The sequence below is a fragment of the Abrus precatorius genome, unplaced genomic scaffold (genome assembly GCF_003935025.1).
Source record: "Abrus precatorius isolate BTA unplaced genomic scaffold, Abrus_2018 Scaffold8, whole genome shotgun sequence".
Lineage (NCBI taxonomy): Eukaryota > Viridiplantae > Streptophyta > Magnoliopsida > Fabales > Fabaceae > Abrus > Abrus precatorius.
In genome coordinates, this window is record NW_020874428.1 from 26864072 (window position 1) to 26887701 (window position 23630).

Below are 23630 nucleotides of genomic sequence, written 5' to 3' on the forward strand. Positions count from 1 at the left end.
ACCATTGTGGCTCTTCTACTGATGTTCTGACCCCTGGTGTCATCTCTTTTTCGTACCATGTATTCCAGAATTTGGAATCCCCTTTGTTTTGATTCTTGAATTAGCATTTCTCCAAAGACACGAAACAGTTTGATGATGCATCTATCACTGATGTCATGAACTACTTATTATCTGAGGATTGTAGTTAACTTTTCATCTGTTTCGCTCTATTTCATCTCCGTTCTGTCCCCGAGTAAGAACGGTAAACGTCTCATCCACCTGGGATTTGCATAGAATTACAGGATATGGGTACAGCCTACACTAGTTCAAGTACTGCTTCCTATTACTAGGAAGATCGGCGAATGTACTCGAAAAGTATTCCCTCGTCTCTGACTGTACATTGATCATTCCAAGAATCAATATAACATTCTTTAAATAATTTTATCCTTTCATGACATGGTAACACATTTCCCCTGTAGATGAAGGCCTTCACATATTAGCTGTACGAATTCCACAATTCTTGATCATTATGCGATATAAACACTCCTCCCCATGTGCCCGTGTTTCGATGGGAAGATGGGAGGGAAAGGGGGGAAATCCTAAAGTAAGTGAATACAGGGTATTCATCTTCAATTCATTTTACAATACATTATGATCTGAATCTATTAAATAATTTAAGGATGATTATTTTCAACTTATATATCCATTGTATTGACAAATTGTTTGTGAGCTACTGACATTTTACGCTATTACACCACAACGATACGAGCAATAAGCCACGACAATGTCAACGTCGAACTTCTTGAAGAAAAGAACGAAAAACTTAGCATGAAATAGCAGTGCATATTGGAGGGGGAAAAGAACATCAAAAGAATGATATCTCGATAAATCAATTAAGCTTCAAGATCATTCATTACACAGCTGAATGACTACGATATTAATAAGTAGAAAAATGATAAAAGAACTTGATAACAGTGCATATTGAAGGGGAGAGAACATCAAGAGAATGATAGCAAATTAATTAAGCTTCAAAATCATTCATTACACCGCTGAATGACTACAATAAAATAGTAGTTAGAAAAAAGAAAAGGATAGAAGCACTATGCAACTAAAAAAAGAGCCTTCGCGGGGATGCTCTAGATTGAACAGTGGAAGATGAATTTGAGGACTTGAGAGGAGGAGGCACTGCCTTGCTCTGTTGGCCCTCAGCCACTTTGTCAAGCAGCTTTGCAGCCCTTGGATCTGTTAGCAATTTCTTCTGAAAAGACTCTGAGAAACCAGTTGCAATGATAGTCACATGAATCTCACCCGTGTAGCGATCATCAACAACGGCCCCAAATATAATATTAGCAGAAGGATCAGCCAAACTAGTCACCACCTATAAAGATTGTACGTGTCAAGGACAGGACAAATATGAAGAAAAGGGCACAACATGTAGGAGTGAACCCGGTAATAACTGCAGGTAGTTATACCACTCAGCTTAAAACAAAATAAAGCATTACATATTAATATGAAGCAAAGAAAAACAGACCCTTGAGAGGAGTATAAATATATTCCTTTTTTTCTCTTCCAGTGAGAGGTTAGGTGGCTATCTAAGTACTTAACTAGATGAAATCCAAAGGAATACTTAATAATTTTTCAACATATTATGGTAAAATGAACGCAAAAATATCAACATAAAGAAATATTGCATTATTCTACTTGAAGTCAAGCAACATTCTAAGAATAGTTAGCATATAAAAAATATCATATTTGTGACAAATTCACAAACGAATAACAAAATGTTTCTTAAACAACTAATGATAAAATCCTAAAATACCTGAGAAACCCGATTCACTTCCTGCAGGGTTATGTCTCTTCCTCCAGTAATATTATACACTACCCCAGTAGCTGACTGAATAGATGATCCAATTAAAGGAGCCAAAGTAGCCTGTTCTGCTGCTTCTTCTGCCCGGTTTTTACCGGAGGACACACCAACTCCAAGCATTGCAGTCCCAGAGTCTTTCATCACAGCTTTTACATCAGCAAAATCCACATTGACAAGCCCAGGTATCTGCAAGAAGACGCAACAGTTAATATTATCCAGAAAGAAAAAAATGCATGAACATACCCTTCACATAAATGCAAGCCAAAATGCCCAATTATGAAGAAGTGACCAAGTGACTGCTCAAAAGTACCAAGTTAAACGTGGGTGGAGAATGGTTTAAGCATTTTATGTTTCCCTTTTATCTTTGCAGGTTACTTAAACCACGTTCTAGTGATTCAGTAAAAATATGAATACATTGTTTTCCAATCAACTCACTGTTATGATGTCTGATATTCCCTGTACTCCTTGGCGTAGAACATCATCTGCAAGACGGAAAGCATCCTGAAGAGGCATCTGCTCATCAGCTATGTCAAGCAGACGGTCATTTGGAATCACTATAAGTGTATCGACATTTTTCTGCAGCTTTTCAATGGCTTCATAGGCCTGAAGAAAATCAAATGAAAACTAGAGATTTTATTTTCTGAATTTCCGATGACAAACTACAACTTTCAGCCTAATAAAGAAAGAGTGAGGCATTAATAAAGAGTAGAAGTAGCTGTGCAATCAATTTTCTATACAAGGAAAAAGAAAGGACACTTGCCTGCAGGGATCTTTTACGTCCTTCGAAACTGAAGGGATAGGTAACAACACCGACAGTCAAGTAACCTGTCTCTTTAGATATTTGGGCCACAACTGGGGCAGCACCAGACCCTGTTCCACCACCCATCCCAGCTGTTATGAACACCAAATCTGATCCTTTAAGAGCATCAGCAATAGCTTCTCTTGACTCCTCCGCAGCTTGTTCCCCCAAAAGTGGATTCCCACCAGTACCTGCATTTCTATCAAGTAACTTGAATCAAAGGCTACCTCTCAATTTCTCGATAAAATCAGCAAAGAAACTAGACTACAGAAACAAATCACATCATAGTCGAAAATTTGCGAGGAGCGCGCAGCCTGACCTAATCCACGAGTGAGAACTTCTCCAATTTTTATAGGGTTCTCAGCAGCAGAATGTAACAGTGCTTGAGCATCAGTATTTATTGCATAGAAGTCTACACCCTGATTGAAAATGCAACATAGTTTAACATCAGTTTTCACTTGGTTGCAACAAAACACAGAGGGTAGCTTAGTGAACAGTGGCACGGGCCACACCATCACACTGGAACAACATAAATTAATCCAAAATATGCAAGAAGCAAAGCACCAAAGTCATTAACCCACATAGAAATCACTAAAAACAAAGAAATGATAACAAACCATTAACGATATTCCAAATTGGGCACCAAACATGATACCCAATTGAAGTGTGAGCAGAAGGGCAAAGTAAAAAAAGAGAACTTCATCGAGAAAAGAAGAAGGGAATGAAAACCAACCTGCAAACCACTACCGATCATGCGATTAACGGCATTGTTGCCACCACCACCGATTCCGACAACCTTAATCCTAGCGTTATCTTCATAAGCGTAGGAACATCTCACCGACACGTAACGGCGAGTGAGGCGTTGTGGGGCAATTCTTGTTGTTCTGGGGTTGAGAGAAACAGAGGTAGTGAGAGCAATTGCATTGTGGTAGATAGAAGAGCAGAGAAGCTCGTTTGGGTTTGTGAGGGGATGAAGCATGGCCATTTTTGTTTCTTTGGTTTTCCGATATTATTTTTATTTTCTTTTTTATTAGGGTTTTAGGGCAAAATGGAAATGAGAATTGAAGCTGATTACCCTCCAATTTCGAGTGGATTTTGTTCACTTCACTTGGTTGGACTCTAACCAAATGAAGGGACGTTACTTAACGGTTCATTGCGGCGGACGAAAACCGACGACGTCGTTTTCGATTCAATCTTCCTCGCTCTTTTTAAAAAATAAATTAAATCTACCTGAACATAATATTATTTATTAATAATTAACATTTTTTTATTTTTGAGTGAATTTCTTATTTTAGATTAATTAAATTATGTGGTTTTTTTTTGCCTTTATAAATTTAAGTATTAATTTGAAACGATAAAATTCATTAATTTCAATTTTATAGAAATGAAAACCTTTTCTATTAACAATCATGTGTTTTTCAAATGTTTTATTTGGAAATATTAAATATTTCCTCCAGTTTGTTATCTATTTAATAACAAAAGTTAGAAATTTGCTGAAAACTTTTGTACGAGACATAATATTTTACTGAGTGGTAATCATATATTGGAGATATTGATAATTCTATTTATGTTAAAACTTTAACGTAAATGAATAAACATTATAATGCATTTAAATGACATTTTCAAAATTGGGTAATCTGTTTTACTTACTATAATATCATACTGTGCATGTAATTAACAGTCGAATCGCTACTAATCCATAGTTTAAATTTAAATCTTAGATGCTCAAGAAATTTATAGGTAATTTCGATGATGGTGCATATCTCTAATGTCATTTTCATGCTCCGGCCCCCTCTTTTCAGCCTGAGATATTATCATCTGCAAAGATGCAAAAGCTTCAAGAATCACATAAATAAAGGGACAAAGAAAGTTGAAACATTAATGGCATAATGGAGGAGAAAATTCACCCGATGGAGCAAAGATTGCAAACTCTATATGCACCTTGCCATACATTGAACCCAACACTCACTTTATTTTCTGCAATGAATGAAATATAAAAAATGCATATGATTTTCATATATAATATGAATTGAGATAATTCTTTAATAATTCATGGCCTTTAAACGGTCATCATTCCAACATTTGATAAAAAAGAAAATAAAAAACTGAAATTGAAGTTTGTAATTAGAATTTTTTAGAAATTGTTGTTTCTATACATTTCAGAGAAGTAGAAGTAAAAAAAACAAGGGGCAAAATTTTTTTTTTTGTCCAGAAAAAAATAATAACTTTTTTGGGTCGATTGACACAACCCAAGAAACCCAAATAACAAAAGAGGAAGGAGTGAGTTGGGCCCATGTGGATACCAAGTTGGAGAGTTCAATTAGTGGCAATGTAATGAACAAAAAAAAATAAAAAATGAGTGGCAATGCCATGCCAAGCGTGCGAGGCGATCAAATTGGATTGAACTCACGGCACAGAGCAGCACCGCAGCAACTGCAGATCTTCGATACGACGACGAATTGCGGAGCTCAGAGGAAATTTCCCGTCTCGTTTTCACTGCACACTTTCTTTTGCGCAAACCAAACACGCCTTTAACAGAAAGAGCTTCTGTTTTGAGATTTTGTTCATTCTGTCTCGCAGGAATTAATTTTCTCTCTGCAATATGGAATTCTTGGTAGCAACGCTAATTTTCGTGTCGATTGGAATTGTCGCGTCCCTTTTGACCAGAATTTGTTACAACAAAGGACCTTCTGCTAATCTGTATGCTTCTCCATTTCTTTCTGCGGAATTATGACTGGCTTTTATTATTTTCTCGATTTCGATGCTTGGGTTTGGGAACTATGCAACAAATTGAACTACACTACAATTTTACAACGTTCTCTTGTAGTTCCGGTGAATTAATTAAAATAACTGGTGTTGGTAAATTAATATAATTGTTATGGGCTTCTTAAATGTGCAAATCTTAAATTTGGTTATGGTATGGTTGGATTATCTCATAAGGGCCCTTACTTCATTTAGTTCTAATTGTGGATTTCCGTTACCAAAACTAAGACGAATAGGGCTGAACTTTTGATGATTAGGTAGCTCTTTGAAAGAGATAAGCGAGGGATACACAGTACATGGAAGAATTCCCATGATCAAATCACGGTCAAGAATATCTTAGAAAAATCAGGATAGATAAATTCATGATCTGACATACTGATAGGTTTGGGAAAATGAGAACTGGTTGTAGAAAAAAAGTTTCTGGATGCGGACTTTGTAAAGTATGATTGAAGGAATTATGATGTACTTTCCTGCTTTGCATGATTTAGAATCTGTTGATCTATTTCATAGCTGTTTTGTAATGAACTGTTTATGATAATGTCTTGCTGTGTTTTACAAAGTGACATACTTATATTTATTCAGTACCAAGCAGGTTTCTAAGATGATGTGAGTTGATCTGAAGAAAAAGGAGATTTTAATTATTCTTGAATGATGAATCCCTCAAATTTTTGTTGTGTTTCCTCTCTCTAATAAAAATTTCCTCTCTGGAAATTTCCATTATCTCTGTCTGAACGAGTATCTTATTATTTGGTTGCAGATTTCATCTAACTCTGGTTCTTACTGCAACAGTGTGCTGCTGGATGATGTAAGTGCATGTTTGATTTACATGATGACATTCTTCTTTTTGTTTGCATAAGGATATAATAGGAATTGGTGCACGTAGAATTTGTGTGTCTCAGCTTATTACCCTGGCATGGTATTGTGCAATTAGAGAAGAAATGCACTGCATACATACTTTTCTCTTTTTTTTCCCCTCCAAATGAATATTTTCTCAGCCTGAACATATCTGCAATTCTTTCTTTCAAAGTTGTTTGTTTCCATACCAGTCCTTTTGTTCTGTGTGGCCATAATACTGCCGCATGAATTTGGAGTACTTCGTAGTCAAACTTTGGGCCCTGCGTAAGAGCACTAAATAAAAGTAATTGAAGAGGAATAGGTGAAATCTTCATAATCTATGTTTAGGTAATCATGCCTGGGCATACACAAGCCTTGGTGCTTTGCTTTCGTTTATTAAGCAGGGCATTTTGCTGCCAAATTTCACAAGTAGACAAAAGGATATTTGATGGGAAACTTTATCATCAATAAGAAGCTTATGATGAAATTGAATGAACACGTTGAGTGCATGTTGTCTTCCCCATCACATGGAATAAATGCTATTGGGACAGTATGTGTCCAATATAATTAAGGGAGGAGGAAAATTTTCCTTTACATGGGATGAATGCATAACGAGTTGAATTAGTACTATTTTTTAAAAGTGTTTATACCAAAATCTTTCTTTTCTATCAACAAAGCTCAATTTAGTATTCACGGTGATGTAATTTCCAAAGATCTAGATATGCCTGTCTTGAGTTGATAGACTTTCGTTCATTAATTTATGATTTCAACTTTTTTTGACCAATTGTGATTCTAAGTTGTAAAGAGCGATGTCCTCTTTCATTATCCTTTACACTTTTTTCTTTTTGGGTGGGGGGTGTTAAGATGCCATTTGCTTACTTTGATTCTTCAATTGTTTTTATCAGGTGGGCGATTGTATATCTGGCACAGATGAAACCGCTCATAGTACCTATCTTGAGTGAGGGCGAATAATTTTCTGTATAGAGTGAAACTGCGTAAAGAATATGAATCACAGCTCTCATGAATCATTCAGTATTTCCTGAGGGTGGATCTGTATGTATTTCATGTTGGATAATGGGGTTTCAATTGGATCTTCCATTGCTGGCATTACCCATGTTACCATTGTTGTATTTAACCCTCATTCGTTTCTGAAGTCGGTAGAGTTGGTGTTAAGTATGATGAATTTTGGTTAAATAAGTTAATGCAAGAAAATTATATCTGGTTTTATTTCTTTATGAAGAAAATCATCTGTGCAATATTGGTCATCTTGTGTATAATTCTTTAGAAACAAAGGAAGCTCCGGTCATTACCACATTACAAAAAAAAACATAATTATTATGAGACATCACATGGAAAAATTTTAGTACCGATTATAATGTTCAACACAAGAAGCAGATGGTAACACCTGGAAATATCTTTCTTTACGAGCCACTGAAAAATTGGATACTAATGTTAGTGCGTTGGTCAGAAAAAAAAAAAATCTGTTTCTTAGGTATGGCTTTCTGCATTTGAAACGTTCAGGCAACAATTGAATACAACATTGCAGCCTACAAAATGTTTGTGGCAGGGAGGAGCTTTTAGGTGGTTTTATAACGTGGTAATGTAGTTTCGTATTATAAATTTCAAAAGCAAACTGATAATAATAATAATAACTATGACAATAATGATAATAAGATAACGTGATATTCAATTTGCGAAGATATGCGTCATTTGAGCATGACTGAAAATCCTATTTTTGTTGCAGAAAACTAAATCTAAAAAATGGGTAAAGACAAAACTTGGACCTTCATTCATATTGAACTGCTAAAATTTTCCCATTATACAATCAACTACATCGTTGAACTCCTTGATGGATCTCTCGTCTGCGCCATCACGCAACAATGGCGGAAAGAAGAGCCACGCGGCGGTGGCTATCACAAATGCCATCGTGATGGGCCCGGACACAACCCAATGCAGTCTCCCCCTGTGCCCCAACCGCTTCAACACACAGAACTCCACAACTACACACGCCCCATGGAGCACAAAGAAGCACGTGACCTCCCACGTGGGAGTGTCACGTGTGACGTAGTAGAACAGCAGCTCGTGCATTAGCCCAGACACCAAGAAAGATGCCATGACTCCGGGTACTGAAGCCCAGTGGGGTCCTATTGTAGTCTTGGACATGAGTGATCTCACGGGAATGTATACGGTGTGTCGCAGAAGATATGTTACCATAAGGTTCCACCTTCTTCCCCAGAAATCACGCAATGATGTTGAGAAATAAGGCTCATCAGACGGCAATTCAAGCTCAATTCCAAGAGCAGCATTGATCACAATGTTGCAGAGACCCAAAACGACATCCACCAATAGATACATAAGGCTGCAATAGAGGGCCAGAATAACTACAGGATGCAGCTTTTGTTTGTGATCATTTAGGCCTATTGGTAGCAGACCTAAAAGCAAGGCCTTGATTGGGAGAATGAGATATAATTTTAATTTTAAGGGACTTTGGTTAGATGGGTTTGTTTGTTTTTGGGTGAGTCTAATGGGGAGGGATGCAATGGAGAGGAAGTGAGGAAGGGTCTTTGGTGGGTTAGAAGAGAGGGGGCCTAAATCAAAAGCGAAGAGGAGGAGTTTGAAGTTGGTGAGCCATGTGATGAAGAAGGCAGTGACACCTGTTGGAAGGACAGTGGAGAGTTGAAGAGGTAGGATGGTAAAAAGGTACAAAATTGGAGAAAGGGAGAGAAACCTGAACAGGACTTTGGGTATTTTTGATGATATGAAATAGCAGTAACACAGTGAGATTATGACTGAAAGCCATACCTTGATTAAGGTTTTGATTTCTCCTTCCAATTCCATGCATTTTGGACTATGCATCTTCTTCTTTACCTTGCCTTTCTCCCCTCCCAATCTCACAATTGTTTTTTGTCCATTGGGAATGGGAGCATCCGTGGAAACTGGAACATCTTTATTGACTAACCATTTTGGACCATCTCTTAGGATAAAAGAAAGACAAACGATTTATGGACAAAACTTGCACGGACTTTTCATTTTATTTTCTAATTAAATTTTCAAGATTGTAACAATTTATTATTATTTTTTATAAATCTTTAAACCATTTTTTAACATTATCTCACGTACATTAAAAATTTATATACAATATTTTTTTAATAAAAATTACAAAATATTACAATTTATCATTAATAATATTAAATTATTTATTTTTTTAAAAATTATTATTTATTGATTGTTCTTCTTTATTTTAATTTTATTTTTAAGTATTCAAAGTGTCTCTTTCTTAATGATATATATATATATATATAAGAATTTAAATTTAATATTGCTATTCTATTATTTTTTTATTGTTAATTATCATTATTAATGTCTTTCAATATATATATATATATAAACTGAAAACTTATTTTGATAAGTCCTTAAAAGCAACAAGCTGCAATGATAGTTTTCTCACTTTTATAGTAGTTTCCTCTTTTTAATTTAAGCATTATTTTGCATTGAAGTAAGTGACCGATAGTGACAACCACTTAAAATAAGAATTCATTTACTATTCACTAATCCTAATTTTAGATGAGATATTTTGTAAACGAAATTTATTTTATGAGAAGATTTTCAAACATCGTGAGACAAATTAATTTATTTGAATATACTATTTTAAATAATTTAAATAAAAAAATTGATAAGCAACAATAAAACTAAATAAATTTCAGTAGAACAGTAAAAATTTATAAAAATATTTCTGGACTTGTATCTCGATCTCTCTCTCTTGGCTCTTCCTTCTCTCGCTCGTTTTCTCCTTCCCTGAACTCCATTGTTTATGGTGCCACCGCCACCAAATTCCTTTCCATGCCCTCTACTCTGGCCAGTGGTTTCTGCTGCTTTGGGACAATCATAGTTCAGAGGGTGGTTTCTACTCCCACTTTTTCCGTTTGTTTATGTCAATTCCTCTAACATCAGTTTGAAAGTATAATTAAAATACTATTATGAGGTTTGAGTTACTTTTTGAAGATAACTTTTGAAAATAAACTAGATTTATTTATTTTAATACGATATTAAAGTCTGTTCAATTTAAATTTTGGATCATCCATTAAATATTCAATCTTAAATATAAAGGGTGCATCATTCTAGCAAAATAGTTAGTTTGTTTCTTACTTGTCGACAAGAACAATTAAAAATTTCTAACAAAGAAAAAAGCATTAAACAAGCAATTAACGTCTTGTTCAAATGATAAGGCATATGCTTCTCCAAAGAACGTTCAATAGAACCTGTAAAAATTTGGCATCATACAATCCACTCCATGTTTGAACTCCTTCATCAATCTCTCGTCCACGCCGTCGCGCAACAGCGGTGGGAAGAAGAGCCATGCAGCGGTGGATATAACAAACGCCACCGTTATGGGCCCCGACGCGGCCCAATGGAGTCTCCCCTTGTGGCCCGATCGCTTCCTCACACAAAACTCCACGACTACGCACACCCCATGGAGCACAAAGAAGCACGTGACCTCCCACGTGGGAGTGGCACGTGTGGAGTAGTAGAATAGCAGCTCGTGCATTAGCCCAGACACTAAGAAAGATGCCATGACTCCGGGCACTGAAGCCCACTGGGTGCCCAATATGGTATTGGACATCACTGATCTCACGGGCATGTATACAGTGTGTCGCAGAAGATGTGTTACCATAAGGTTCCACCTTCTTCCCCAGAAATCACGCAATGATGTTGATAAATAAGGCTCATCAGACGGCAACTCAAGCTCAATTCCAAGTGCAACATTGATCACAATGTTGCATAGTCCCAAAATAACATCCAACAATAGATACACAATGGTGCAATAGAGGCCAAGAATAAAAATGGGGTGAAACTTTTGTTTGTGATCATTTAGGCCTATTAGTAGCACACTAACAAGCAAGGCCTTGATTGGAAGAATGAGATACAATTTTAATTTGAAGGGACTTTGGTTAGATGGGTCTGTTTGTTTATGGGTGAGTCTAATTGGGAGGCATGCAAAGGAGAGAAAAAGGGGAAGGGGTTTTGATGGGTTAGAAGAGAGTGGACCCAAATCAAAAGTGAAGAGAAGGAGTTTGAAGTTGGTGAGCCAAGTGATGAGGAAGGCAGTGATACCTGTTGGAAGGACAGTGGAGAGTTGAAGAGGTAGGATGGTGAAGAGGTACAAAATTGGGAGAATGGAGAGAAACCTAAACAAGCCTTTGGGTATTTTTGATGATATGAAATAACAGTAACATAGTGAGGCTATGACTGAAAGCCATACCTTGATCAAGCTTTTGAATTCTTCTTCCAATTGCATACATTTTGGGCTCACCATGTTGCCTTTCTCACTTTGATGGTTTTGATCGCCAAGGTTGGAAAAGGGGGTAGCCATGGAACATCTTTATTATTAACCAACCATTTTGGACCATCTACTTTGGTTTTGGTAAGGCGCCCTTATTTTTAAATGCACTGACGAAAGATCTGTTTTCTTTTTTAATTTTATCGTGATTTTCCATTGAAGTGGCATTCTGACAGCCGATTAAATTAGGGGTTTAACTAAATCAAAATGACAATCAGAAACATCTGATGTAAATATATACTTTTTAAAAAATAATATGATACATATTCTTTTTTAAATGCTAAACTAAACCCCTTAAATTAATCTAAGGACAAATAATGTAAATTAGTGTGTGTGTATATAGCAAATTGTTTGCAAATTGTTTGTATTGCATTAGCTTGAATGTTTTGAGTTAGTTATTTAGGCGAAGAAAAACAAATATTAGTGACATGCTTTGAAATATTTTTTACTTTACTCATTAGAATGAATTTTATGTCAACTTTATTAATCAAAGGGTGTATGGAATACTCGCTAAATATCCAACTTAAAAAATAACAAAGAAGTAAAACCTCGAAATCGAAGTGCAGGTTTTCAACTTATCATTTGGCGATGTCACGTGGAATGCGTGCTCATACAGGTAAAGAAAAATGAGATTTATATATTGGGAAGTGCAACACGAGGGGAATGACAAAACCTCAACTTGCATTTCTGCCATAACAATTGGACACAAATTTAAGACTATCAAAACCCAACAAGTCACACCTAATAATTTCCCTTTCCAAAATAGCATACCTCAGAGTGGACACACATGATGCAAAATCAAATCAGTGCTTAACAGTTAAAAGCTTAAACCTAGTTTAGCCACTTTATTGCACGTAATAGTATTTAATAATTTGAACTTGACATATAATATTGTAGACTCCATTCCTCGTCCTCGTAGGGTGTGGAAAGGAACAATGTAAGGTCACGTGTCCGCATGCAGAAAAGAATACTACTCGTGACCTTGAGGTTCTGTCATTTGCAGGTAAGGCACTTGTTAAGATGAGTTGTCAAGCCCCAAATAGCATATTTGTATTAACGTTTACATTTTGATTAAATTATGTTTACTTTAATTTTATTTGTGGTAATTTTTACGTTCGATCCATATTTATATGTTAATAGGCTAGCCAGAGAAGGTTGGTATGATTCCGTGATGATGAAATAACTTATGAATTTGCAACAAAACAAACAGATAATCGAAATTCGAATATAAATATAAAAATAGAAACGAATTGAATAATTCCACTTTAATTTTTAGGTTTTTTAAGGCATATAAAAAAAATTTCATTTATACCCTTATTATGATATTACATATTCCAATTTGATTTGATACCCAAAAAAATCAATAAAGTGCGCGCTAATAAACAATGACTTCCTCAATTGATGGTATAGTGTAGAACTAGAGCACTGATATAATTTCCAGTACATTTACACAGTATTCTACCTCAAGATCTCTGACGATCGTAAGAGGATTGTGATAAAAATCACTGTACATCACATTCCATCTCAGATCATCGATGTACACCATGCGGCATCATTATGCAGAAATGAGAGAGAAAACCAATAGATGCTGTAACTACTCCTCGAGCCAACCAGCCGAATGCTGGCATGAATATGCAAGGTTAGGACCAGGTGCAAAACCGAGCAGCCCACCACCATATCCAGGTTGGAGTACACTACGTCCAAGAGTGCCACTTTTACTAAAAGAACGGGGTTCAGAGCCCAAAGAACTTATCCTGGCATGGTTTAATTCATCTAGGCTAGCTTCATCTTGTTCCATAGCTGGTGTATTCGTCTTACAAGATATCTGTGTTACTGAAACTAGTTGCGCACTACTACATCCAGTGTTGCCACAGGAAGGATCATGACCAGATAGACGATTAGAATCAGGATCCTCAATACCACAAAGGCCATCAGATTTGGGACCGGCAACATTTGACCCTTCTCTAATCTCAACATGGGGACAGGCCATCACAGATTTGGGCTGAAAAGCTTCACCTGAGGATCTCCCATTGATTGGATTGGGTTGACTATGATCAGGTACTCCCTCAAGTATTCTTTTTATGGCCTGCCTTCTGGCTGGTGAGACCAGGCCTACTCGTGTTCTATTATTTTCCTCAATATGTTTTCTCTTCTGAGGTGTCTTGCCAGACTTGCCCATCCTATACTTCTGTCCTTGATGCTCTTGGTCAACATTACCATGATGTTGGCTTCTTTTCTGACCATTTATACATGTTTGATATTCTTGATCATCAGCTGACTTCAAGTGATCATGATCACCACAGTTGTCAGCATAATTTTCCCCCGGGGTATGATCAACAGCCAACATGTCAGTATTACAACTTTCTATGAGTAATACTTCATGCTGGATGGACACATGACCATGCTCCTGGGCTATGACCTTGTGTTTAGTAGTCCAGTCAGGAAGGCTCCAAAGGGAGAGTAGAGGCAGCCTTACATTCCTTTGGTCTATTTGTCTGTCATTTACATCAGCTGATCCCGGCAGATAAAATGACTGCGAGAAGGGCCAGGAACAAGAAAAGGAAAGTACATCCATTAGGTTACCAAATAGCATGCATGATGCATTCATGAAAGAATTACCTGAATTCACAATAAAACTGCAATAAAACTACAAGATACAAGAGCGGGGATCCACTCACTCTTGGGGTTAATACTTGATAGTTGATACAGTTACACCATTAAATTGAATCACTATTATGAGCATTAAATTTTATAAATACCAAATAGTAGATTATGTACTTACAAATGTCTAGTTTGCCTTAAATTTGATATGCATGATCATCACAATATTATGACATGATTTAAAGGTTATATTGGTTAAATTTGCATTTTACAAAAGTAATCATTTACATAAGTGGACAAGTTTTTCTATTGAATAAGCAGATCCCCACCTTGTGTGTGTACATGTGGAGGCGGAGGGAGGGAGGGAGGGAGGGAGGGAGGGGGGGGGAGAGAGAGAGAGAGAGACTAACCATGTCTGATAGAAAATTCCCATCCTCCCATATAAGATCATATGGTGATCGCTTTTTATCAAGCCTGTAAAAACAAGCAAGAAAACAATAGTGAAAAGGCTAAAAAAAAAACAAAAGTGAAAAGGAAGAAACAAAAACTTTTTCAACAACACAGGTCTAGGGTAGTGTCATGAGGCTTGTATGAAGGGAGTGATTGTTTGATTCTCCATTCATAAAAAAAGGACAAGGAAAAGGACCATGCCTCTCAGTCTCTGGTGGTACTAAAAGAATCAAGAGCTTTGGTTTAAACTCAAGAGCCTTATCTATAAACTTGTTAGCCAAAGCTGCTTCAAGCCCAAAGGTGGAATTGAACCCCATGATCTGCTCAAGGAGAAAAAAGAAAGAAAAAAAAGTGCATTGGTTTTGTGGATATTCCTGCACATCTCAACCATGTAATTGAAAGATTCTTACCAACTGTGACCCTGTAGGCAACTCAGTTTGTTGGACAGTCATCCAATCCCTCCTTTCAAAACTAGCATCATTCTGTTATTGAAAAAAAAAATGCCACCAAACAAAAACAAGACAATCAAGAGCAAGTACATTTAGGTGAAACTATCATAAATCATGTTTCTCAGAACAGGAGTTCTTGCACGAAATATGTACCATGCATCTTAAGATATTCAATTCACACCAGAGTCCAGTTAGATATTTTACACAGGTTTTTATTATTATTTATGTTCATTAAACAACTAAATAGCATAAAGACCTTCAAACTTAAACAGCATAACATAAAAATAATATTCAATAAGTTCCCCATATAAGATGGCTTTTGATGTTTAGTATCATTGATCTGCCAGTCCTCAAAAGCAGCAACCATCTATATGGTGATGAACAGAGTCTCAGTGATGTCATGTCATGTAGCTGAAGCACTGAAACATCCCTGAAAAAAATATCAGATTTCTAGTAGAGCAGCCAAAATAGGTTACCTGTCACACATCGGCCCTCAAAATACAGGCCCAAACTTGCATTTTAGACTTAAATAGATGGGGCTTATAATTTCTAAATGCATACGCATGCGGTCAAATTTTTAATAGCTATATTAGACACCTGCCCATACATCAGATGCATAGAAATGGATGGGGAACTTTTCCCAAAAAGCCAAAGGACATTCTTTAAAAGAACCAATCAAAAGACATATCAGCTCCTTTTGCTGAATTGATGTAGTACATAAATTCTTCCCAAGCAATATCCTCCTTTAAACTAGCTTTTGAGAATGTTAGGTCCAGCCCAATTTTAATATAGATAATTTCTCATACATTATCAATGTAGATAGAAGAACCAAAAAAATTAAAAGAAAAAGGAAAACCAAAAGATCATACATGGAATGCGGTCAATTCATAAATAAATATGATTATTAAACAATGATAAACAGAGAAGACACCATTGATAAACAGAAATTTCAACAGGACAAATATTAAAAAACCCTCCCAATTTGTTAAAAATTCAGTAACAATAGAGATGTAACAGAAAAAATCCCGTACATTCAAGATTCAGTGTTTGAATATTAAAAATTTGTGAATTTAGAATCAACCACAGCATGATATAATGTCAGAAAGCAAAAATTAAATCACGAAAATTAGATCAATAAAAAGTACATTTACCTTTATTGGAAGTAAATCATAGTTTCTGTATGAGCATTTCTTTCCAGTCTCCTCAAGCTTTTTCTTCATAAGGGTGCTAAAATCATTAGCACCACAGGAAAAGTCAACAATCTGACCATCAATAACTATGCCAATCAGGTATTCAACATCAAGAATAAAAAATAGATTAACAATGTTGAGAATGGCAATCCATCAGACCGAAAATTTCACCAGGAAATTAATATATTTGTTGCATAGAAATGTCCTAGAACGAAAATTCAAGCAGATTTGTGGGAAATCTAATGTAAAAATAGTAAAAATTTTAAAACAGGCTTCAAGTGTATCATACAAAATTTGAGATAAGCTGGAAATCAACATGGAATTTAAGAAAGATCTTTGCAAAACTAGTCAGATCATTAAGAAAGGTTAGTGAGAGAACTACCAAAAGCCAGCAACATTTAGTTCCTTTCAATAATTGATTGGAAAATAAGTAAACACAGTTTTGTAATAAATTTCCCAAGAAGAAACTAGAAACTAAAGATTGGTAGAATGCAAATTTTGTTATTATCTTCACTCAGTTTCAGATAATATAAAGGATCAACTACTGACAAAATTTATGCAAATGGAGATGAAAGATTTGAAATAAATGCACAAGTGCAGGAGTGCTTACAGTATCACCATTCTGAACATACCAATGTAGCTTATCAACAAGCTGCAAATGCAAGAAACCATACCAATGTAGATTATTAAGAAGGATACATAGGTAACATGCTAAGTAATTGTAAATGGTATGAATACTTGAATATGTTGGTCAAGATGAAAATTCATTTGAATATTGCAAAAAGGTTTGGTCATATCTAAGCATGATCCTTTGGTACCCTTTGCTTTTTTAAGGAAAAATCAGTACATGTAGTAATTAATTAATGACCATAAGTGAAACACAATAAACCAACATACCAAGGGATACAACTATAAAGGCAATTCTTAGCACTTCCTTCATTTGTTAGGCTATGGTGTGAAGTGTTTACTTAACAACAACTATCCCCATCATAACAACATTGTGTAATTATTGATTACATTTCTGTCATTCAAACACAGAACCAATAAACCCAACTCAAAACTACCGGTCAGTATCAGGTCTAATGGGTGAACACAAAAATGTAAAATACCACTCGGCATTAGCACAGATTTAGTAAGGCTGCTTTCCTACATAACTGCATAGGCATACTATTTCTCCTATCCATGACATCTGTCTCACCTAGAAATCTTTACTGCATGCGTGCTCAAGGGCAGTCCTAAATAAAAAATATGCTGTAACGAAAAATGAGGACACAAAAGCTAACAATAGTTGAGGACATAAAAGTAGAAATATACAATACGAGAGTATCAAGGGTACAGAATCCAAAAAAGCTACTAAAAGAATAAAGTTGAGTGGAAATATAAGTAGGTACCCCTTCCAGCTTTTCCACATGGGTAAAATGGTGACCATAGCGATTACCATAAAGAAAGGGTGCAAGATATATTTTCAACTTGTCCTACAGGAAATTCACTCTGAAGTTGTGATAACTACATTGAATCATTTCTAGAAAAGACCTAAAAAAACCTTATAAACATTATCAATTTTGTACATCAGTTTTTAAGTGATTGCTTATCTTTTCATATCATCTATCATTTATGAAATTAAATGTAATGACTTCAGTTAGTTTTAATAACACAACTTTTCAATGGCCAAAAGAAAAGTAAAAAAAACCACAACTTTGCTGATTTCTGCATATCTCTAAATAATTAATGATAATATTCACCACCATCATGACAATGTAAAAGGAAAAATATATGAAAATTTTTTACTCTGGTAACAAATAAGAAGTTATCAACTCCTAATCATAGTCTACAGCAGTGAAAAGCCAAACATCAATGACCAGCTTCCATGCCTTATCAACTACATAGAATCGAACAATGCCATTACATTCTAGCAAAAACCAAATTCTCAAAATCTCATGTTTGATGACACACCCAGAGGCAATACATACTCAGATTCATACTTTACATCAATATGCAGTCAATGATCATTATGCATATAAACTAACCTGCTTTATTTTAATTAGAGTACCAAAATAAAAATTTTGGAAATGAATTAAAAATGTGCACCTTCCACTTCAAAATCTGTTTCAGAACATCAGGGTCACAAACAGCTTGTACATCCTGAATGCTGCATCCACTCTCCAGCTTCCTTAGAGCTATTCGAACAGCCTGTATATACACAAGAGATAGAATGCATAATCTTATAAGAACTTCCATAGTGAAGAACTATTATAATAAATATAGACAGTTATGTACGTCAACTGAGCCTTCCAGCTTCCCCATTGTAATGGTCTTCTCCAGAACATTTCTCAATGAGCGAGCACAAGTAGAAGAAATTGTGTGCTTTTTTAAGACACTCTCCAATGTAATTGATGATTTAGATTCTTTAAACAAAGCCAACAAACTACATGGTGGAAAACATTTGAGTTATTAACAATATCATAATGGCAGCTTCAGCTTTCATTTCAAACAAGAATCCATAAGAATTGTATCATAGTGTCAGACATAAAAGGCCACAAAATAAAATAAAATAAATAATAACAAGATAATGATTCAGAAGTTAGGTTAGAAAGATTTACCTCTTTTCTGAATCATCATCTAATGGAGGTAATGCAGTACTCAGCTTTCTAATAGGCTTGACAAACAGGGACTTATTAATCACATTATTGACCTGATTGTCAGGCTTGATTTGATCTGAACCCTCATTCTTGAGAGCATATAATTTCTCACCTGTTGGAGGCTGGTTATGGTTTTCCTCACAGTCAGGCATTTCACATTTCTTTGACATTGAACTCTTATTTTCATTCAAACAACTTGATGATTCATTTGATTTCGTATCAGCCTGCTTCTTTCTGCCAACTTCGCCAGAAGACAGCTTTGCAGTCAATTTGGATCCTTTAGCAATGCTTTCGCCAGATGAATCATCTAAGTCAACATTTTTCTTCTTCAATATAATTCTCTCTTTAGATCCAGGTTTCTTTCGCTCAATAGTAGGATAATTAGGATTAATTTCTTGAACAGTAGCTTTCTTGCTGGGGAATTTTATATGATCTCTTATAGGAGTCCCAAGTTTATCATCAATCTCGTGATTTCTGGTCCAAGTAAAGGTAAATAAACTTACATAGGGGATTATCAAGGAAAAATTGAAAAACAAAAGCATCCATTTAACACTTACAAGCAATATATAAGAATGCGATTGTTTGGTAAAAGTTCTTCCCAAGCTCTTGTTATAATATGTTCATCATCTTTGTCCTCAAAAGCGATTTCTCTGTTAAAAGCAATTTGAGAATCAACGATCTAGATATTATCAATTAGAATTATAAAATGACGACAAAAAACACAGAAAAAGAGAGAAATAACCTTGGCAAACATTTGCGATGATATGACTTTGGACATCTCCAGCAAACAGCAAATCGCAACTCAGGATCTATCTTATTTTCCAATTCCTTACAGACACAGCAATAATGAAGGGGACAAGTAAAAGGATCCCCATCAGCAATATTTCTCTCGAGTTCCTCTGCAACATGCTTAACTACCTGGGGAAGTAACTTAGCAACGCAATGTGGATGATAAAAACGGTCACAGGTTGCAGAAGCACATTTAATGACCTGAAAGATGAATTCCAAAAATAACTTTTAGTTCCATACATTACAAGGAAGTTACACCCTCTTGTTTCCAAAAATCATTAATATTTTAACTAATCAATAAAAATCAATGCTAGATAAAACAGACATTGAAGTGGGATATACTACATGGCATGTGCAAGTTAAGCTTTGAAACAAAACAAATTTTACAAGGTTCAAACCTCAAATGTTTTCATAAATTGTCAAAATTGTCTAAAGCATACAACATATTTCCCCCTAAATTTGTTCAATGGGCAGGTTTGGGCTGGCTAGAGGATGTGTGTCCCAGGGTCCTAGCAAGTCAAAAAGAAAAACAGCTCCAATCATTGCCATGGATCCTGAGCAAAATCATTTAAAATCTAGCCTGCCTGAATGGGAATATTATAAAGAAAATAAAACTCTGCAATTATATTCTCAAATTAAATAAAAAAGCATACCTATAAATACAGGAGTGTATCTTTCAAATGAGGAATAGTGACTTCCATCCAAAACTTTTGAGATCTATGATTAGTTATTCTAGTGAGGAAACAACTTGTCTACTGAATAATGCTTTGACTCAATAAATACTAAACTCGAAAGAAAAATGAAACCAAAATGAATCGTGATAATGAATTGCATAAGAGATCTAGAGCTGCCACATCAGTGATGTTTGCATTTACCATAAGGTAGCATAAACATTAGCAGACCCAAAATTCTAAAAGCTCTTTCTCCTCTATAAAGTTGTGAACAAGAAATAAGTATTAAAAAGGGCAACAAGGAGGAGCCGGCACATCATTTGACTACAGAAAAATGTGTTAATAAACTAAAACAAGAAGCAAAGAGAAATTATTTTTGGCATAGCCTATACCTCAGCACCCTTAACTTTATCAGAAGACCCCAGCTTGCCACATGCAAAGCATTGGTGCAGACAATATTTACAATTCTTACAATAAAAGCTCTGGATCTCCTGCAGATTTTTGCCACAACTCACAATCAAACAAATTTCTACATGATTATGTAAAGTGGAAAAGGACAAGTAAAATATAAAAGGAAAATGGAGAAACATCATCATACATCAACTTCCTTCTGGGTGAAACCAAGAGAATCACAACTAACTTCTTTACCATCCTCCTCAGTAGCATGAAATGACCTCATGCATGGTCCTTCACAACTGCATTTATCATTAAATAACTTAAAATTATGAAGAAAAACTCCAATACTATTCTACGATATGGAGACAAACAAAACTGTGTGTAATAATTTACCCTCAAGAAATTTCAGATTATCGTAAAATTATCTTTATAATATATTGCAGAATCAATTAGCCATCTAATTGTGGAAACAATCTTAGGAGATGTTTCCCAATTTTGTTATATTTTTTGGTTTGTCCCCTTTTTTATTAGGGTTATTGCTCTTAATATCTTGGTGGGCTTTGGATTACACTAGCTTTACTATACCAGTAGACTAATGCTTCATTACTGGTACAAATAAAACTATTGTGTTAGTATTTTGTATCACATTATTACACACCATTATCAATATAATGTATTATTATGCATAGCCTCCATTCAATAATTCTTAACATAATTATATGCAGTCACAGTCTCACAGAGATACACAGGACTAAATGAAATTAACCCATATGAAACAGTATTCATACCACAAAAGATTACCACCATTGTCACAAAGTGCACAAACAGAACAAAACAAATCATCCTCTTCTTCTGACTCTTCATTAGCTTCATCTACCCTATCACTGTCAATACCAACTGTAAGTCCAGGTTGTGCCAAATCTTTAACTCCCTGAAATCAAGTAGAAAAAATCTTATAAAAATACATATGACAATAATAAAATGAAGAAAATGTATCATAGAAATTCATCTTCAAGGATTGAAAAATAAATATGTAAGCAGACCTTATCAAGAAGTTTCTGACTCTCCAGCTTCTCCAAAACCATGAGCAAAAGCTGCTTAAGTCATCGTGTAATTGTCATTAAAATGAAGCAGGCATGTTGGGAACAATAACCAAGCCATATCCCACAAGGTTTTTATTGTTATTATAAGCAAAAATTTTGCAAAAGAACAAACAAAAGGATATTTATACACTTATTAAACAAATAAAAAAAGAGATTAAATTTAACATAACTAAAGGGAAAGCAAATTTACGAGCAAAAAGTAGACACATCATTCAATAATTAAACAATTTTGTTATGTGGGGGTACATATTTGTCGGAAGAAGAAAGGCAGCGAAAAGTAAAATATGGAGAAAATTAGAAGAAACAGAGTTCAATTGACCAACATTTCATTACAGCATGAAAACTGTTAAGGATAAAACAGTATCTGAGATAAAAAAACCTTATCAAGTTCAATGAACAAAGAAGGATCATATAGACTCCTTAAGACGACTTCAAAGGAGTCAGTATATTTGATACATGTTCAAAAAATAATTAATATACAGCATTTTTGAGGTTGCCTGCTACTATTTGAGATTGATAACTATGGTACAATGTTAAACTCAAACCATATTTTTAATTATTGATTTAAAAAAGGGAGTTGAGGAAGAAGAAGTGAAAATGCTAGTTTTCTAGGTAAGTGTTTAACACTACATTGTCTTTGGAAAGGGAAATACAAACCTTGGACTTAGCTAATACAGCATCTCTTTTGGCAGCTTCACCAATCAAAGGCACATGGTCCAATAAATCGCTTTCTGAAGCCTTAACCCGATAAGAGCTACAATAGTTTTTACAAGAAAAAAAATTCGCGAAATGAACTTTCACATAAATCAGCATTAAAAGGGGAAGTTTGAAAAGGAAGAAGAAAGAACACCTCAACTCCTTATCCTTACGCAAGCCTTTCCAGACAGATACCGCAGACAATCGTCGATTTTTTTTCACACGATGCAGGAAACGAAGGGTGATCCAAATGGTTCTCACAGTATCCTGAAAGCTCTTCCTAGGCCTCAGAAGCTTGATCCAGCTTCCATCCTTCGATAGCAAGGATATCTCGGGTTTTACATTGGAAAGATCAAATCTCCACGCGGTAACTTGCATGAAAATCTTCTGCAACCCATTATCAGCGAACCCGTGTAGGAACACATGGCCTTGGTTGGCATCAGAATTCTTAGAACCACTCCATTGAATTGGCAATACAGAAAAAGACACAGGAGTGTCATCTTCGTCTACAAGATGGTAATTCGACACAGAGAGAGGCTTCACCTCAGTCTCATCATCTGAAGACGATGCCTTACCCCTTTTCATCCCAAACCTTCTTCACTACACACCTAAACCCCCGCAAAAAATCAAAAAGTAAGTAACAGTTTCATCAAACGTATCTAACGAACAATCAAAATCGTTTAGGGTTAGAAAGTAAAAAAATATGAATCACAATGGCCATAAGTGAATTTAATTGGAACATGCAATGGTAGCAGAAATCAACGGAGAATGAAACAAGTAGAACCATAAACCCTAAAATCAAAAACAGGAAAACAGAGAGCGAGAGAGTGTGTGCGGTACCTTGTAACGCGAGAGAGGGAAACAATGGAAATCGAACGTAGAAAGAGAAGAGTGGTGGCGATGCGTTAGTAGCTAACAGTGTTGTCACGGTGCTTAGGCTGTGACGAATATTTTGGCGCTTCGTTCTTCACAAAACTGTCCACGTCACCAAACTTCGTCACTGCCCGTGCCACCTGTCTGCACTGCCACTTGCTACCATGATGCTGATGATGCACTGTTGTTTGAC

The 23630-nt window shown here is 35.6% G+C and overlaps 5 protein-coding genes across 6 annotated transcripts; 1 reads left to right on the top strand and 4 right to left on the bottom strand.

Moving 5' to 3' along the window:
• Positions 1-840: 840 nt before the first annotated feature.
• LOC113845820 (cell division protein FtsZ homolog 1, chloroplastic-like) lies at positions 841-3759 on the bottom strand. The gene is made up of 6 exons (XM_027473422.1): positions 3379-3759; positions 2965-3064; positions 2607-2836; positions 2282-2449; positions 1799-2032; positions 841-1357 (listed from the first exon to the last, which is right to left on the bottom strand). The coding sequence occupies exons 1-6, from the start codon at positions 3628-3630 to the stop codon at positions 1088-1090; spliced, it is 1254 nt and encodes a 417-aa protein (XP_027329223.1). The 5' UTR covers positions 3631-3759; the 3' UTR covers positions 841-1087.
• Positions 3760-4999: 1240 nt separating this feature from the next.
• LOC113847957 (V-type proton ATPase subunit e2-like) lies at positions 5000-7258 on the top strand. Its single transcript, XM_027477291.1, has 4 exons — positions 5000-5119; positions 5226-5345; positions 6166-6213; positions 7148-7258. Exons 2-4 carry the CDS (start codon positions 5248-5250, stop codon positions 7212-7214), a joined length of 213 nt encoding a protein of 70 aa, XP_027333092.1. The 5' UTR covers positions 5000-5119; positions 5226-5247; the 3' UTR covers positions 7215-7258.
• A 758-nt stretch (positions 7259-8016) lies between these two features.
• On the bottom strand, positions 8017-9205 carry LOC113848479 (probable long-chain-alcohol O-fatty-acyltransferase 5). Its single transcript, XM_027478013.1, has one exon. The coding sequence runs from the start codon at positions 9096-9098 to the stop codon at positions 8046-8048; it is 1053 nt and encodes a 350-aa protein (XP_027333814.1). The 5' UTR covers positions 9099-9205; the 3' UTR covers positions 8017-8045.
• Positions 9206-10491: 1286 nt separating this feature from the next.
• LOC113874580 (probable long-chain-alcohol O-fatty-acyltransferase 5) lies at positions 10492-11556 on the bottom strand. The gene has a single exon (XM_027512799.1). It carries the CDS (start codon positions 11554-11556, stop codon positions 10492-10494), a length of 1065 nt encoding a protein of 354 aa, XP_027368600.1.
• A 1346-nt stretch (positions 11557-12902) lies between these two features.
• Positions 12903-23529, bottom strand: LOC113845862 (protein ENHANCED DOWNY MILDEW 2-like). Of its 2 annotated transcripts, XM_027473518.1 has the most exons (18): positions 23405-23529; positions 22719-23172; positions 22526-22622; positions 21809-21859; positions 21554-21696; positions 20968-21064; positions 20762-20860; positions 19652-19899; positions 19467-19559; positions 18871-19383; positions 18548-18695; positions 18359-18460; positions 16881-16922; positions 16232-16342; positions 15042-15113; positions 14833-14951; positions 14592-14655; positions 12903-14113 (listed from the first exon to the last, which is right to left on the bottom strand). In XM_027473518.1, exons 2-18 carry the CDS (start codon positions 23147-23149, stop codon positions 13175-13177), a joined length of 3369 nt encoding a protein of 1122 aa, XP_027329319.1. In that variant the 5' UTR covers positions 23150-23172; positions 23405-23529; the 3' UTR covers positions 12903-13174. The 2 variants fall into 2 exon arrangements, with proteins under 2 accessions (XP_027329319.1, XP_027329320.1); XM_027473519.1 differs by lacking the exons at positions 22719-23172; positions 23405-23529 and adding an exon at positions 17662-17745 and having other exon boundaries at positions 12962-14113; positions 21554-21649; positions 22526-22594.
• Positions 23530-23630: the final 101 nt, after the last annotated feature.